This window comes from Ovis canadensis, chromosome 2, assembly GCF_042477335.2.
Source record: "Ovis canadensis isolate MfBH-ARS-UI-01 breed Bighorn chromosome 2, ARS-UI_OviCan_v2, whole genome shotgun sequence".
In the NCBI taxonomy this organism is placed as follows: Eukaryota; Metazoa; Chordata; class Mammalia; order Artiodactyla; family Bovidae; genus Ovis; species Ovis canadensis.
The window spans coordinates 236820742-236838116 of record NC_091246.1 but is presented as its reverse complement, the minus strand read 5'-3'; the positions used below and the strand labels follow the sequence as shown (position 1 = coordinate 236838116).

General features: G+C 45.4%; 1 protein-coding gene across 1 annotated transcript in view; it reads left to right on the top strand.

The window, feature by feature from the left end:
* The first annotated feature begins 10966 nt into the window (after positions 1–10966).
* PID1 (phosphotyrosine interaction domain containing 1) overlaps positions 10967–17375 on the top strand; it is a 276617-nt gene continuing 270208 nt past the window's right edge. Inside the window, exon 1 of the mRNA XM_069578467.1 lies at positions 10967–11467. Coding sequence (XP_069434568.1) covers positions 11438–11467 — 30 coding nt within the window. The 5' untranslated portion in view covers positions 10967–11437. The remainder of the gene's footprint in view (positions 11468–17375) is intronic.

Sequence of the window (17375 nt, the reverse complement as noted above, 5' to 3'; positions counted from 1 at the left end):
TTAAAAACAGTGCCTGGAGTATTGACGAATGAGATAATAATATAATTCAGACATGCCCAGCTCCGTCCCTGGCGCATTCTGATCATGAAGTATATCTTGGCTTTTATTTGTTGTGATACGTCTGCTAAAGATTCTGGAGATCTTATCCTAGCATATTGCTAGCTGGTAGTTTGGACACATTGGTTAATCTGTCAGAGAGCTGGGCTAGATTAGATGATCTCTTAGGTCCCTCCAGCTTTAAACTCTATTTTAGAGACAGTTTTGTATAAGCTAGTGCCAAAGAGCTTAACCTACGGGAGTCAGATACACCTAAGTATAAATAGCAGCTATGTCTATTTCTGGGCTTCCCTGATGGCTCAGGTAGTAAAGAATCTGCCCGAAATCCAGGAGACACAGGAGACACTGGTTCAACCCCTAGATTGGAAAGATGCCCTGGAGAAGGAAATGACAACCCATTCCAGCATTCTTGCCTGAAAAATCCCATGGACAGAGTCCAAAGGGTTGCAAAGAGCTGAACACGACTGAGCAACTAAGCACATATCTATTTCTAGCTATGTGATCTGGGGCATAATATTTTAGCCTTCTGTGACTCAGTTTCTTACTTGTAAAATGGGCAAACAAGAGCACCTACCTCACAGAATTGTTGTGAATATCCTGAGAGATGTTGGATTCAAGGTGCCCAGAAGGATCACTGGCAAAGCTAAGGGTTTGAAAGAATGTGAGTATTGTTATGGTTCTAACATTGTTTGAATTCTGCTGTCACTTTGTTTTCTTTTTGGCATTGGTAGGGACATTAGAATTACAGTAAGCATCCTGATTTCAAATATTCCATCCATTGCCCACGTGAATCTATAATTTGTGGTGGAGATTCAAATATTTTATATCTAAATTTCTAGCTACTAGGTAGGTTTAGAATTCTAAACAACCCTCATGTACTTTGATTTCTGGCTCAAAAAAGAAAACTACTGTTCTTAGTGATCATTCCAGAGGCTGAAGGATGTTAAACACGTGTGGTCAAGTGTAATAATATTCTTTAGGAAATACTACAGAATAAATGGAGATACGTTCATGAATTAAAATGATCAGGTGGAATTCCTTTGCAGTGGGATCATGTGTTTGGAATTAGGCAGTTCTAAGGAAACTTGGAATTGATACTAACACTGCTAGTAGTATAACATCATACTCTTAGCACCGAGTCATTGTTTTCTGGGATGAGGTTACCTGTTTTAATACCCCATCTGCACTACACCAACATATTGCAACTAAAACACCTTTAATCTCACTCCGTTTACCCTTCCCACCCTGTCCCACCCATATGAACCTCAACTGGAGCTGGAGATCCCTAAATGGCAAACGATGTGGCTACTCCTGCTCTAAAAATAGACTTGAATGATGATGAAAAAATCTGAGACAGTCATGGTCTTAAAGAATTCCATTAGTGTTATTGATGTACCACATTATATACTTTAATGGGATCATTAGCCAAAGAAGAGAATGATAAATTTTTTAAGCTGGAACAAAGCTTAGAGGTAAACGAATCCACATAATTTATTTTACAGATAGGAGAAATGAGTCTAGGAGAGCGGAAGTGACTTTTTCAAAGTCACTCAGTGGCAGTGGACCCTACACACATGGTATGGATGTCTGAAGACCTTAAACTTTCCTAAATTTCACGATGACATCACAGTGTTCTAATTATAGAAAGAGTTACAAATGTATGTGAAATTTATGAATGAATGGAATATATTGTAGGAAAAAATGTAGGGACTCTCTTTTGACATACTCTTGCCATTATTAATGAACCTCTCCAGGAAAATATCTCAAAATTGTGGAGTGATGGATATCAGCTCTAAAGCTTAGTATTGACAAGCTCACTGGAGACTGAAACCATAGGAACGTTACTACTATATCCCTTAATTCAATGCAAGGTTCTAAAATCTGATTTTTAGCTCCATTGAAAAATTAGATATCAGAGAAGGAAGATGAAAAAGTTGACTCACTGTAAGTGGTCTGAGAGAAGCAAGCATGACTGCTGACTATGACAATCTCAGTGGGAACACGACCACGGCATTTAGCTATTCACTCTTAAAACTGGGCAGAGATCTCAGAGACACCCCTGTGTATCACATAGGTGCCAAGATCTATTCCTCTCTGCCCCCACATGCATGAGCAGCCCTGTATCTTCTTGATAACATAAGTCAATTGCTTCCTGCTGCTGCTAAGTCGCTTCAGTCATGTCCGACTCTGTGCGACCCCATAGACGGCAGCCCACCAGGCTCCCCCACCCCTGGGATTCTCCAGGCAAGAACACTGGAGTGGGCTGCCATTGTCTTCTCCAATGCATGAAAGTGAAAAGTGAAAGTGAAGTTGTTCAGTGGTGTCCGACTCTTTGCGACCCCATGGACTGCACTGTACCAGGCTCCTCCGTCCATGGGATTTTTAGGCAAGAGTACTGGAGTGGGTTGCCACTGCCTTCTCCGCAATTACGTCCGAAGCAGAGTAAATCCTGCCTTTGACTGACTGCTGATTTCTGGGCATATTGAATCAGAAGTAATTGGACACTTAACACTAATTGGCTATCACTTACATTAAAAAATTAAACTCTCTTGAGGTCTAATTTACATAGAATTAAATGCACGTGTATTAGTTTGATGAGTTTTGACTCATCGCCACCACAGTCAAGAAACAGAATATGTCATGCAAGAAAGTCCCCTCATATCCATTTGATTTCAATTATGGATCCCCCACCCCCAACTCGGAAACACTGATTCTCTACTGTCATTATATGTCTTCAGATAAACTTTGCCTTTATGATATAATGGTGTCTGGTGTGTGGCTTCTTTTGCTCTGAAGAACATTTTTTTAAAACTTTTTATTTTGTATTGGGGCATAGCTGATTACAAACAATGCCGTGACAGTTACGTGAACAGGGAAGGGACTCAGCCATACATATATGTGTATCTCTTCTCCCCCAAACTCCTCTCCCATCCAGGCTGCCATATAACATTGAGCTGAGTTCCCTGTGCTATACCATAGGTCCTTGTTGGTTATCCATTTAAAAAATAGCAATGTGTGTTTATTTTTAAAGTCAGTGAACATTGTTAAAAGCCTCCATGTTGCTACATGTTCTAGTCATGTGTTGCTTTTTGCTGCTGGGAAGTAGCTCTTTATGAGGATAAACCATGATATGTCCAATTGTTTACCTGTTGATTGATATTTGGTTGTTTCTGGTTTGACTTAGGATAGATAAAGCTGCTGTGAACACTTCGGTACAAGTTTTTGTGTGGACATAGGTCTTTATTTTCTTGAATATATATATATATATATATATATATATATATATATATACACATACTCAAGAATTGCTGGGTCACACAATAAACACATGTTCAACTTTATAAGAAATTGTCAAACTGTTTTCTGAAATGGTTGTGCCATTTTATGTCCCCAGCAGAAATGTTGGAGAGTTTATGTGACTCTACTTTTTCCCCCAGATTCTTCAGGTAGAAGCTAAGATAATTGATTCTAGACATATTTTCTTTTCTAAATAAAAGCTTCTAGCTCGATATATTCCTCTCTTAAGGCTGCATAGTTGTATGCAACAATTTTGATTGGCTCATATTCATTGTTCTTTAATTAAAATATTTTAAGAAGTCCTCTGTGATTTCATCATTGAGACACACATTATTTAACAGTGTATAGCTTAATTTCAAAATATCTGTGGATTTCCCAGGCATTTCTCTGTTATTATTTCCAAATTAATTCTGTTGCAGCCAGAGACCATAATCTATACTATTTCAATTCTTTTAAATTACTGAGGCTTATGTTATGGAGCAGTTTATGAGTATATGGTCTGTCTAAGTGGGTGAATATTCATCGGTACTCAAAAAGAATGTATACTCTGCATTTGTGGCATGCAGTATCCTATAAAAGTCAATTACGTTAAAATAGTTACTTTGCAGAGGAGGGCAGCACGTCGGGGTCACGGAATCTGAGAATTCAAGATTTCCAAAGGCATTGATCTGTATTCTCATCTCAAGCGTCAGGGGCTCCCTCCCTCCCAATCAGAGTTGTGAACTACAGCACTTTTTGGAGAGTTCAAACTCCCTGGAGCTTCACTTTCCCCAGAGCTCATTCCTGGGTCTGATCTTCAGCTTTCTCCACCACTTAGTTGCGACAGGTGCGCATCCCTTAATTTTCCGGGAAGGAAGCCCCCTGGCCATAATCACTAGCTGTATTTCTTTGTCTTTCTCCAATGCATCCACAGCACTCAGCAATGACCATTTGATTCCATAATCCTGGGAATTACTGTTTCCCCTAAAACTCTAATACCCGAGACACTGTGGCCCTCAGCACATTCCCTTTCATTTGTATCTCATTCCATTCACTCCAGGTTGTTTTAACAACCACTCAGCGATAGTGCCTAGGGATGATTAGCACTCTGTCTATTGCCTCCAGGGGGTGGTTTGGCTCTCAAATCCCCACTGTAGAGTCTGCAAGAAAGTGAGGGAAACAGGTCTGGACAAGAAGAGAGCTTGAACTTGAGGCAGCTGCAACAAAGGCTTTGGCTGATCCAACAGGAGGTGCTGGAATGGCTCTCTGCAATCGTCCCCCACTGGAGGTCAATGTAAACTCCACATTGACTGGTCACTGGAAGTGGGCTGCCTGTAGGGAGGAACATATTGGGCAAATTGGCTCCCTTTGGCTAAAGGCAATGTCAAGAGGGACTCAGCTGTGGACCATTGGCTCATACTCTCAACCTTGGCCCACCCTCCTTGCTGCCGAGACCATGAACACAGTGATCTTGAAGCGGGGAGGGGTCTGGATGGCACGTTAGAATCCCCACTACATCATTCCTAACAAACCATTCCCAAATGGTGTCTGCACTTCAGAGAGGTCATCGATGATTTCCTGCTCCTTTTCTCTGCCACCGACAAATAACCAATAAAAACAGAACGCAGAGCCACGGTTTCTGCTGCTCTACCTGCGATTCCAGGTAGTTTGGTATAGATGAAGATTCAGGTTCTTCTTTATCTCTCTCCCGATTCTCCATCCATAAGATCACTGGCTTGACCTCTGCTGCTCCCTGATGACCTCTGAACCTCTGCAGGAAGGGCTGCCTCATCCATCAGAGAGGGTTTTACTTGCAGAAGTGCCCCTGGGCTGTGAGTTAAGCAAAGGCCAAGAAGGATCCGGGGTTTCCCAGGTGACGCGAGTGGTAAAGCACCTGCCTGCCAATGCAGGAGACGTAAGAGACATGGGTTTGATCCCTGGTTCGGGAAGATCCCCTGGAGAAGGAAATGGCAACCCACTCCAGTATTCTTACCTGGAGAATAGATTGCCAGAGGAACCTGGCATGCTACAGTTCACAGGGACACACGTGCGACTGAAGTAACTCAGCATGCACATAAGATGGATCCAGAAGCATCTTTCTTTTCATGAATGTTCTTTTCTAGATAACCTAATTTCTACAAGTTATGGCCGGCACATTTCCTATAGGTTTGAGGACGGCAATTCTTGGCTTTGATGATGAAAGTGGGAAGAAAGAGAGAAAAAAATAGAAGCAAAGAAAGACTGGTTTGGTGTGAAATCAGCTCAGATGGAGAAGTGATGAGGTGGGAAGACAGCATAAACTATGGCTTCACCCCAGTCCTGATGAGAATGGATACTGCTAATCACTGAGGCAGGACTGTGGTCCAGGGCAACAGGGACCCTTAGAAACCAGGCCACAAAGGACAAGAATAGTTGCCTGTTTCTGGGCTAAATGTGGTAGAAACAGATCTGAACACCATCCTCCATGCCTTTCTCAGCCCAGGCTCTAGTTGGAAAAGGAACTGTATTCACTCTTCATCTACAAAGATGGGCAGGATATTATTGACCGAGCTCTGTCTCAGAAAGAAGGAGGAGGATGGTGAAAAAGCAGGTACCTTCATACTCGCTGAAAATTGTGCTTGAAGGAATCTACCCTGATCATTATATGATTGGAGCACAGCCCACTTCCCGTCTTCCTGTCAGAAAGACTAGAAAAATAAGTAGGGTTCAGCAGCATGGGTCATAGACTCTGATAACAGGACCTAGCTGTGCACGAGGGAATTGGGAAAGCAAGAATAAAAGAACAAAAAAGGAAATAAGTATTTTTCTCCCTATTGGTTTGCCACAAATCGTGTGTGGGATCTTTGTTCCCTGATCTGGGATTGAACGTGTGCCCTTTGCAGCGGAAGCACGGAGTCTTAACCACTGGACTGCCAGGGATATCCCAGGAAAGGTCCTTATGTTAGACTATGAGGTTTCATTTTTGTACCAACTCTGATAAATTGGTTGTTAGGAGAGACTGAGAAAGATGTGAATTTTACCAGGAAAGACTAACAGGTATTTGGTGATGCTTTCTGAATCAATTATCTACCCCTACCTAACAAGCTACTCCAAAACTTAAGGCTTAAAAAAACAACCATGTTAGTTTTTCATGATTTGGAGGGTCAGCAATTTGGGCTGGTCTCAGCTGAGTGGTTCTTCTGCTGGTCTCACCTGAGGCACCCACGTGGCTGCTGTCTTCGTGTGGCGTGGTTGAGCTGTCGGCTCACTCTGCTGCTGTTGCTTTGGCTTGGCTTCCCTCTACAAGGTCATAATTTCAAGGAGGCTAGTCTGGTTTCTTCCTGCCATGATCTCAGGTTCCAAGAGGGTAACAGTGGGAGCTGCAAGGTGTTTTGTGAGCCAAGCTTAGAAATGCCATAGGGTCACTTCTGCTGAATTGTATTGATCAAAGCAGGTCACACATCAAACGCAAATTCAGAAGGTGCAGGTAAGTTCAGTCTCATGATGAGCAACCCACAGTGTACAGGGCATGACTTCCAAGGGGAGTGAAATGACTGTGACTGTCTTTGAAAATAATCCACCACTTTTTTTATATTTATTTTTCTTATTTATTTATTTTTGCCACACCACATGGCTTGTGGGAACTTAGTTCCCCAACCAGGGACTGAACCCAGGTCCTTGACAGTGAGAGCAACGGAGTCTTAACCACTAAACCACCAGGGAACTCTCAATAATCCACTGCTTTTCTAAGTCTGGTCAGAGTATGAGGAGATCCTGAGTAGGGGAAGGACAACATACATACTAGGTACTCACCAGTCCTGTACCATTTGCCTTTTAGCCTAGTTTGCAAAAACTACTCTGAAGGTTTCCTTCTAAGGGAGAGAAAAGGTTATCTAAACACCCTTATAAGTACATAAGGGCAAGAGCTAGTGGCTCCATCACTATAGGCAGGTTTAAATGTTTTAATGAATATTTTTTAATATTGCTCATCTACAGCTATTTTGGTGATTTTGAAATCCAGTTAATGATACCAGAAGGACTTTCCAATGCTTGCTCTGCTAAACATAATAAATATCTCTGGCTATATGATTAAATTGGAAATGGAAGTGAGCTTTAATATAGCATATCTCTTTCATGTGAAAGACTAAATCAAACAATTGAAGTCCACAAACATGCCAAGTGGAAATGACTGGACCACAGGAAACACGGGCCACTTGGCCACTTTGTGAGAATTTGATCATTCAGTAATAAAAAGAGGGAGAGAAGTAAGGGGATGGAAACTACAGTTTTCTGCACATGTCCTATATATACGACATGTTGCACACATGGCCTCCAATAACGCTTAAGTATTATCATCCTTTTTATGGATGAGAAAGCTGAGGTTCAGCAAGGCCAGTGACTTGCCAAAAGTTCTCACCAAGGTAGTTCAAAGGCTAAGATTCAGGCCTTATTGTCCTAGGTTCTCTCCAACACTTACTGAAATTGATACATATTTTCTACTTGTATTAAAATTATATACTATGTAGCTTATTATCACAGCATAAGCATTTTAAAGCTGCAATGTAGATTCATAATTTTCCTCTTCAATGGCTGCATAATATTTTAATATTTTTATGATTTGCTGGGTCACAGCTTAATTCACCATCCTTCTGATGGAAAAACATCTAGGTTGCTTAGATGTTAGGGCTCAGAATCCTGAACTATACTAAATCGTTTATAAGAATTTCTGGACGTGGTTGGAATTATTTTTCTGGACAAAACATTGTGTTTATAATTCATCTTGGCCTTGTCAATTTTTCTTTTGTGTGTGTGTGTGGTCCTTTTCCTTGAAATGGTATTTATTAATAAGATTAGACCTGCTTAGATAATTACAGGAGATTAAGTATATGAAATTACACACATACCTGTGTGCCTAATATTTCTACTCATGGCACCAAAACAAATCCTGCTTATTTCAGGAATGACTCCTTGCTCAGAACCACCCTGTTTCTATTTTCAGACTCACCAGGAGGTTGAGGTGGCTTCTCCCAGAAAGGGGCTGGGAGTGATATAGATGCGCATCCTGGCTCTGGCCAGTAGGTGTCTCTGTTTCATTCACCCTCTATTGCAGGTTCCTCCTGAATGGAAAGGCTTGGGAGCAAAACTGATGGTGGGAGAGTTGTCCCATTCCTTTCGCCACCTACCAGGCTCCACCTCCCCTCTCATGCCCCGGCCCCAGATTCCTGATTCCTGACATAAAGGTCATCAAAACTAGGGGTGTCCTCTGAGTTTAAATACTTTACCAAAACCGCTTGCAAAGTGGAACTGGCAACTGAAAACCAAATCAACAGAGCCCCGAAGCCTTTTCTCCTTAAATAGCATCATACTCTGAACTAAAAGCTGTATTACTGAGTCATAACAATTAATTACACTCGGAGGTGAGAAGACAGGATTTAACGCTATAATGCGACTTGAATGTAGGCCGTTATCTCATCCCACTGCTATTTAAAACAAAATCACTTTTTCACGGCAGCATCTGCGACCAAGGATGGTTTCAAAGCTTAAGTCGGAAAACATCCCTGGCAACTGAGTGGTTCTGTTTTAGCTTCCTGAGAGGTTTAACATGCATATTTGGATTTTCTAGATTTTCGTAATGAAGTGCCTCTTTCTCTGCTTTGGGATTTTTATAAAAAAAGAATTAGGAGGCTGGGGAGGTCTATTATTTGCAGCAGGAAATTTCTAGGTGTGGGAAGTGTGCTGGATGAGTTATTGGAAAAGTAAAAATATCATCTCCAAACAGAGAGCACATGACCAAGCATCTGAGATGTATTTCCATGTAGGGCTGACATTCCAACACCTCATCAGAAAGGAGCTATTGGTAGATCCAGAGCAGGTAGCAGGGGCTGGGGAAGTAGCTGAGAAAGTCTTTGTGGTTGTCAGGCAGGAGTGGGAGGTTCTGTGGTCATGGGTGGAGACGGAGACCAGACTTTCAGAAGCATCTCTGTGGCTCTGCTGGCTCTTAGGGCATCGAGGGTCTGCCTGGGTGGGTGGCATCAACCAGCAACTGTGTGGTTTGGAAGAAGCCATCTGGAGCCCTGGAAAAGAGTCCTGGATGGGCACTGACACTGTGTGACTCTCCTCTGGGTGACTCTGTGAATCTCCTGTTCCCCAGAGCCTGGGAGAGGTGTGTTTGTCTCCCTTGGAGAATCCTGGGAGGGTCTGGTGAACTGAGTGTTCTAATATATGGAAATCACATGACGCTGATGCTGGGAAAGATTGAAGGCACGAGGAGAAGGGGCAGCAGAGGATGAGATGGTTGGATGGCATCCCTGACTCGATGGAAATGAATTTGAGCAAACTCTGGGAGATGGAGAAGGAAAGAGGAACCTGGTGTGCTGCAGTCCATGGGGTCACAGAGAGTGGGACACCACTTAGTGATTGAACAACAACAATGCATGAGGATGGGCAGATCCTTCCAGACATGGGTGTTAGTTTGGACGGTGCCCGAGCAGCTCAGGGGCCAGGCTGTGCACCTACAGTGCAATATGCTCTCGAGGCCCTTCTCCTGCCAGCCCTCGCTGCTTCATGGGACTGCTTCTCAGGAGCTTTGGGCCCCCACAAACATCTCCTGGTCCTTCCCCTCTTTCTGTTGCTTCTGTTCTCAAGCATCTCCTACCACTTCTCCTCCCACCCTCTTCATCAGTGTCCAGACTCCACTTAGCTTCCCCATCCTGTTCAGCTCTCCCAACCTCCAGTCCCCGAAGGTTGCCCTTCTCCCACGGTGTTTCCCTGGTTAGAACAGGAGCCAGGTAAGCGCTCCAGCCTTCAAGCCACCTGGAAGCCACTCACTGGCTGTGTGACTTGAATGGTCACCTAAACTCTCGGAGCCTCGATTGTTTCATCCAAGTGATGGGAATGTTCATGCTTGTCTCAGCCAGTTGTCAAGGGCATCGGAGGAGCTGGGTTTCCTTAGGAAAGGGAGTTACTTCACGTGGCCTCCACTCCCTGGAGCTCAGGGTGACCCTTGGCTTATGTTTGGGTTCACAGAGCTTCCCCGGGGGACCTGGTAGATCTCAGAATGGATGCAGTATGGGGGACTTTGGGCCACCTTCCTCCTCGAGGTTACAGGCACCTCAGACCTCTGCCCTTCCTGTCATCTCTCACTTGGTGCGCCCATCTTTCCCTCTTACTCCAGAAACCTCCCCAGACCCACCCGCCCCTCCCGCAAGACACTCTAATCTCCCTTTCTTCACCCATCAGCCGCGTTTTATTTTCTTCCCCTGCTTCGCTCAGCATCTGACAGAGGAGCGCCCTTTCAGATGCTGAGTGAAACATGTTGGGAAGAAAATACCGTTCAGGTGTGTTCTCTGTCGTTGACCATCTCCTCCAGCTAGAACGGAGCTCGGGAGTCTTCTATTTTGCGCCACTTTATTCTCAGAATCTAGCATAGGGGCTGGAGCCTAACAGATGCTCAGTTAACTCCAGGGGGAGGTATGAATGGGATTCTGTGGGTACAGTGCCAGTCAAGACCCAGGTCGGTTCAGAGATCCCTGCTGACCCACCAAAAGCCTGGGACCCCCAGTGGGGGCGACGTGAGTTTTGGCTTCAGAAAGCCCCCTTCTGCAGGCTCTTTAGTCTCCCGGATCCTATCCCACCCGGGGCTTCCTCGAGGGTCGGGGAGGCGGGGGCAGGCTGTGGGTTCTGGCCTGCCCACACCCTCCGCGCCGGGATGCGGGGTCCCCCGCGGCAGGGTGTGCGGGCCCCCCGGGCGGGCGCCGGCCCCGGGCATGCTCAGAGCGCGCAGGTCCGGGCGGCGGCGGCGGCGGCGGCGGGGGAGGAGGGAGCGGCCGCCGCCGCCGTGCGCTCGCGGGCCCGGGCGGAGCTGCGCAGTCCTCTCGCAGCTGCGCCAGGAAAGCCGGCGCGCGGCCGTGCCCACAAGTTGCCGGCCGCCGAGCGCCACGCCGCCTCCTCGCGCTCGCGGACCCAAGAGCTCACCCCGCGGCGGTCGCCGGCTCCGGGACGCACCTCCCGCGGACGCCCACCCCAGATGTGAAGCGGGACCGCAGCCCCTGCCGCCCCCAACCCTGCCGGCGCCCATCGACAGAGTCTTGCCAGCGTCTCCAGTGCCCAACCCCGCGGCTGGAAGATGTGGCAACCGGCCACGGAGCGCCTGCAGGTAAGGGGCCGCGGGGGGCTGGGGGCCAGCGTGGAGGAGGAGGTGCTCGGACCCGAGGAGCAGAGTACCGCTTGAAGGGTTTGCCTGAAGCGGTCATGAAAGACACAAAGATTAGAACCTGATGCTGTCGGTTTCACCCAGCCGCCAGATACCCGGTCGGGGAGCTGGGGTGATGAAATTGAAGAAGGCTTAGCTCTGGGCATCACAACTTTTGCCTTGGGGGTTAGTGCGCCTGGAGATTTATATAAGATTGGACTTTCTGACCAGCAATTTTAGGTTGCTTTCCACTGACACAGTTTACTGGTCTGGGGTTAGGATTTTTGCATCCAGATTATTATTATTGTTGTTGTTATTATTTTTTGTCTCCGGGCAAGACAGAACAAATGATTTTTGAAAGCGTTTGTTTGCCAATATTAATTTGGAAATCCTCAAGCTTGGTTTGGCTTGGTCATGGTATACTACTTATTCTATTTTATTTTTTCTTATTTGTTGGCCCCCTCGCCTCATCTCCCCTGAACCCAAGCTCCCCCAGATATTTGAAAATCAAAAGTGAAGTTCAGCCAGGAATAGTTATGCCCTGGGGTCATCTCTTTAAAAGTTTTTTTTCACTGCTGTCTGCTGAAATGCCAAACTGCCTTTAATTTGGATTCAGGAGCCAGGGAATTGGGAGGGAGGGGGGTGGTCAAAGTGAGAAAGTGGGGCATTGTTTCAGAGGGTGGCTCATTCAGTGACACTCGGAACCCCCAAATCACCCCGACTGTAAAGTCTGCTGAGTGCTTTCCCTGGAAAATATTCTGCGGAGGAAGGGCAGCTACCCTGCCAGATAAAATCTACTGAATCCTGCAGTTAAACTTTTGGCAGGCTCAGAGCCACATTGTTTCGTAGTAAACTTTGAAGAAGTGTGTAAGTGGTAAAATACAGCACGGTTGGATTCCTAATGTATCTGAAGTCTTGGGACAGGGAGGCCAGGAGCCCTGGCTGGCTTCGGAGGTTTTCAATGAAAATTCAAAGGGCCAGACTGTCTCTGAGATGCTAGGAGAAGCTAACTAACCTTTGCCTGTGGGTTCTCATGCTGAGGATTAACCTGCAGAGGGCATTGCTTTGAGCAGAAAATAGATGCCCCAAGACCCTTTCTGAGCCTCCCTGGGCCCGTCATTTTGGGGAGGGGGTTCATAGTAAGAGCTTGAGACCCCAGGCCATTCCCCAAGGGTCCCAAACCCACTGATTAAGGAAACAGATCTTTAGCCTTGAAGATGGGGAGGTGGTTGACTGGCCTCCTAACTCTGAGAGTCAACATCGGGCTCTGAGCCATTGGCCAGAGGTGATGTAAGTGTATTTCGGGACTGGCATCAGCTGCCAGTTGTACATGTGCGTTTTTCCTTTCGTTCAGGGCAGTGAATTTATGCTAAAGGAAGGAGTGACTGAGAGGAGGTGGAGGCTTTTCCCATCAGAGTGAGGAGTGGAAGTCTTGGAGAGATGAGGCTAGAATTCCTGCCGGTGGCTTTTATGGCCTGGGGAATCCGTGCCTCTGCGGAGTTTGTGGATTTTTGCCCCTTGAAGTTATTTCTGTTGGCGTGTTTCGTGTAGGAACTCCTGTGTGCTCCGCAGCACGTGACCCTTGGCGGGGGCTAGCTCTGGCTTGCGTTCTGCATGGCAGTTGTTCCTCGCTAGAAAGGGCCTTCTGGCTCTTCTGTGAAATGTACACACGTACATTTGGCGTGAGCCTGGCTTATTAGCAGTGTGCATTTGCAAGGCATTCTTGTTTTCCTCTTCAAGTGTCAGATTGAAAGAGCGGGGTGGGGGGGGGGTGGTTTCACATTTGAAAGCTCAGGTTAAACACGGCTTGTCACTACGATCAGGTCACTCCTGGAAGGTACTTATCAACACAGGGCTTAACTTCCTGCTCCCCAAATTTAAATGATTCTCCAGGCCTGGTCCTCTTTTTAAAAGTATGTCTCAAACCTTGAGATAATAAAAGTGGAGAAAAACCTTCCTATTCATAGCTTCTTCCCAATAGCAGCTCTGCTGTTCTTTAGAACAGAATTTGGATGTTTTTGCTTTTGGGTAGGGAGTTGTTGCGGGTGAGGTGGTGAGTGAGTTGTTGGTAATAATATTTTATTTACATTCTTTGTGGTTATCTTTGTCATGGGCTCTGTTTGCTGTCTGAGATTCCCCCCCCCCACCTTTTTTTTATTTTGTCCTTCAAAGCACCATCATATAGGAACACTGGTTTCTGATTCTTCAGTGAATGGGGTGTTTTCCATGACCAGATGTGGCCATGGTGATGGCGAGGGAGAGCGTGTTCAGTGGGGAAATGATGATGAATCCCAGTTGTTAATGGAGTCGAAACCCCACCCTCCTTACACAAATCTCATATAACCTCATGAATTTTTCCCTCATTAATTCTTAATGCAAACATTCTAATTTAGATGAGCTTGAGTGAAGAAACTGCTTCAAAGAGGTGCTCCCAGGGCTTCCTGTCAGGACTAAGGAGTCAATTTCTTGTACCGACACCTGGTGACGGAAGAGGTGAGGGAAGAAAAGGACATCTCAATGAATTGACTTGATTAGTCCCTATGGGTTGATGCCCGTTCAAAGGGTTTGTAGTCCAGAGTGTGTGGCTGGACTTTAAGCTAGAGGGTCACCCTCCAACTAATTCGAGTCCAGTAACCAGCTCTCTTGCTCAGGAAATCGCATCCCTAATCAGAGTGGATTACTGTTATCAAATCCTGCTCCTTTGCCAAACAAAATAATGCTGCTACTTTCTGATTTGAGACTTCGCTGTTTGACCCAAATCCAGGACAGGCAAAGGGACCTGTTGCTTCGAGCAGGGCTGAGCTGGGGAATTTCTCATTCAGTCACACAGTTCATCTGCTCCTCTGAATGTTAAAACTTCTGTTAACATCCCACTGGAGCCCTCGCTGGGAGATTCTGCCATTAAAATTATAATAGGATCAAAGGGAATGTGAAGATTTAAATCACCACCTCAACTTTTAGAGATGAATAAATATGCATTCTTCCCTTTTTATACCTTCTCCTTTGCACAGCAGACTTTTTTTTTTTTTTTTTAGAGGGACTCGGGAGAATTATGAATTTTTAAAGAAGCTGATTTGAAACAGGCTCTTCTCAAAAAGTGAAAGGAGACTTTCCAGTAGAAAAAGGCTAAGTATTGGTTTTTTAAAAACAGAGATGACTTTGGGCTTTAATATATTACAGTTTGCTGAGGTTGCCTGATTATCTTCACTGTTGGGCCAGGCAGATGCATGACCAGTGAGAGACTCACTGTCCACGCAGGAGTGTGGACTCAGCCATAAGGAGTGTGTCTTTCCTCAGAACATCTGACTTCTGTGCACTACCAGACACACTTTTGGGAACCCTGGAAAGGTGGAGAGCAGGAGAAAGATGACTGGAGACTGAGTTTGGAATGAAGGAGACCAGGGCATCTTTGCCTGTGGTGTAGTTATTACAGGGACAGAGTGGGATGTGGTAGTAGAAAGGCACAGAACTAGAAAAAGTTCTAGCAGATTCTAATTGTGGATTCTGTGTGTGACCGTCTTCTTATGAGAACCGTCTATAAAGGTTCCAATAGTTTTTCTGTTTTGGCTGATCTTAAACTGTCTTCATGGCAGATTTCCTTGTAGCTCAGTTGATAAAGAATCTGCCTGCAAGGCAGGAGACCCAGGTTCGATTCCTGGGTTGGGAAGATCCCCTGAAGTAGGAAATGCCAACCCACTCCAGTATTTTTGCCTGGAGAAGCCCATGGACGGAGGAGCCTGGTGGGCTGCAATCCATGGGGTTGCAAGGGTCGGATACGACTTAGCGACTAAACCACCATGGCAGACCCAGAAAATACAGAGCTTTCATTGATAAAGTTGGCTGTTGTTTCCCTCTCACCATTTTGTTCATTTATTTATTTTCACTCACATTTTGATCAGTGGCTATAACTTAGAACCTCCAAAAGTGTGAAATGAGGAAGGGTAGGGAGGAAACCAGATCCTGAAGAAGCTTTCCTTTGACTTCTTGCTCAACTTTTGGCCAATAGAAAGGTTGGCGTTTGGGCCTAAATACCACTTGGCAATTATAGGAGGTCAGAGTGCTTTTCTCGTAGGATCTTCCTGCCCTTTCTGTGCCTTGTCATATCGGGCTGATCTTGCCTTGGTGATCTTGCCTCAACTTATTTCTCTGTGGTTATCATTTCCACTTTTCCCCGGAGAAAGTAGACAGGAGACCCTTCTAAAGGATTAGCTGGAGCCCATTAGACTAGGCCCATCAGGCAGAGAGAAACCCTTGGTAAATCTGACCTTTTTCCAGGCAGAGCAAATTGACGGGGAAACCAGAGTGAGGCGGGTCATGACAGTAGGCACTTTTATGGTGCACGTGCTGGGTGTGTGGCACAGCGTTAGAGAGTTTTATTTGAATTGTCTAGCTCATTTGCTTCCCATAACTGCTTTTAGCCCCATTTTATAGATAAAGAAACTGAAAGCCAGAGAGTTCAAATGATCTGGCCAGAGTCCGGAAGCCAGGCGTGAACTGAGCTGGAATTTGAACCAGGAGGTTTGGCTCTAGATCTTCTTAAGCAGTTATTATTATTATTTGGAAGGCTAAGGTGGAGTATGATGCTTACTTGTGTGGGTGCTCTTGTTATTAATCAGTAGAATGAGTGGTGGTCTTGTTTGCTGAGAGAGGCCACTTTCATATTTCTTGTTGAATCGGTGTGGTTGCCTGTGTTGACCAAAGGTTACCCCATTTTTGGTGGCCCACATCTCTGGTAGGGAATAAGCTGCTGTGTCGTCCTCAAGCTGTAATGCCCAAGTGCCATTTAAGAGTCTCTTGAGCCAGAGCACATGGCATTTATCCAAACTAGAGACCTAGAAAGCTGGCAATAAAGCCTGATCACGTCTGCAGTCATTCTCCACTGAAGCCAAAAACGTGGAGAAGGGAGAGGGGAGGTCGGAGAGTTCAAGAGCAATTGCTTAGAAATAAGCAATAGCTGCTCTTACAGACTCACAGGTTTCTCACTAAATCGATCCTACGTTTTGCTATTCTTTTCAACCCTCATAGTTGAGTAAGCGCAGAGCATCTGGCCTTATCCTTCCTAAAGAAAACTTGGCCTTCTCATTAATTTGAGGTCTTGCAGAAGTAAAATGTTATCTTACAGCATTAGGTCTTTCTCAGAGTTTTGACAAACTTGAGACCTTGAAAGTTGGTGATAAAGCCTGATCACGTCTGTAGTTGTTCCCCGTTTAGACCAGAACTGCAGGGAAGGGAGGGAGGAGGTGGAGAGTTCAAGAGCAAAATCTCTACCAAGTGACTTGCAAAATGCTTGCCTTGGAAAATTGATTAAAAAAAATCTCTCTGCCCTTTGGTTACCTATTGCCTAATGGGCTGTTTGATGTTGACTGTCCTGGGTTATCTTGGAGCATTAGGCAACATTTTGCACTTTGTTTGATGTTCCAGATTGTCCCTCTCCTCCCTCTTCCCTTGCACTGACTCCCTTCCATAAAATGAATTCATCCTGTAGATCGGATCCTGAAACAGCTGACTCTGGCCCAGCCCCACGGCTACTGGCGATCAGGTTCCCTTGCGCAGGGCTGGCTATCTGACTCCTCGAATAGCAGCAGTTTAGGGACTCGTTAGTGGTCAGCAAATAAAACCAATTCAGAAGCACTCAATAGCTGTAGTGTGCTTCTGCTCAGCTGCAACCCCCTCCCCACCCCGGGGCACAAATCTAAACGGAGGCTTTATATAAGTAGAGCAAGAAGAAATAGTTGAGATGTTTGTCCCAAGACCTCCTTAGAGACTAGTGGAATCCATTACCATCATTTTATGTTAACTTAAAAAAAAAAGAAAAAATAGTTGTGATCCCAATTTAGCTGCTCTCCAGTGATGAAGCATCCGTGCATTCACC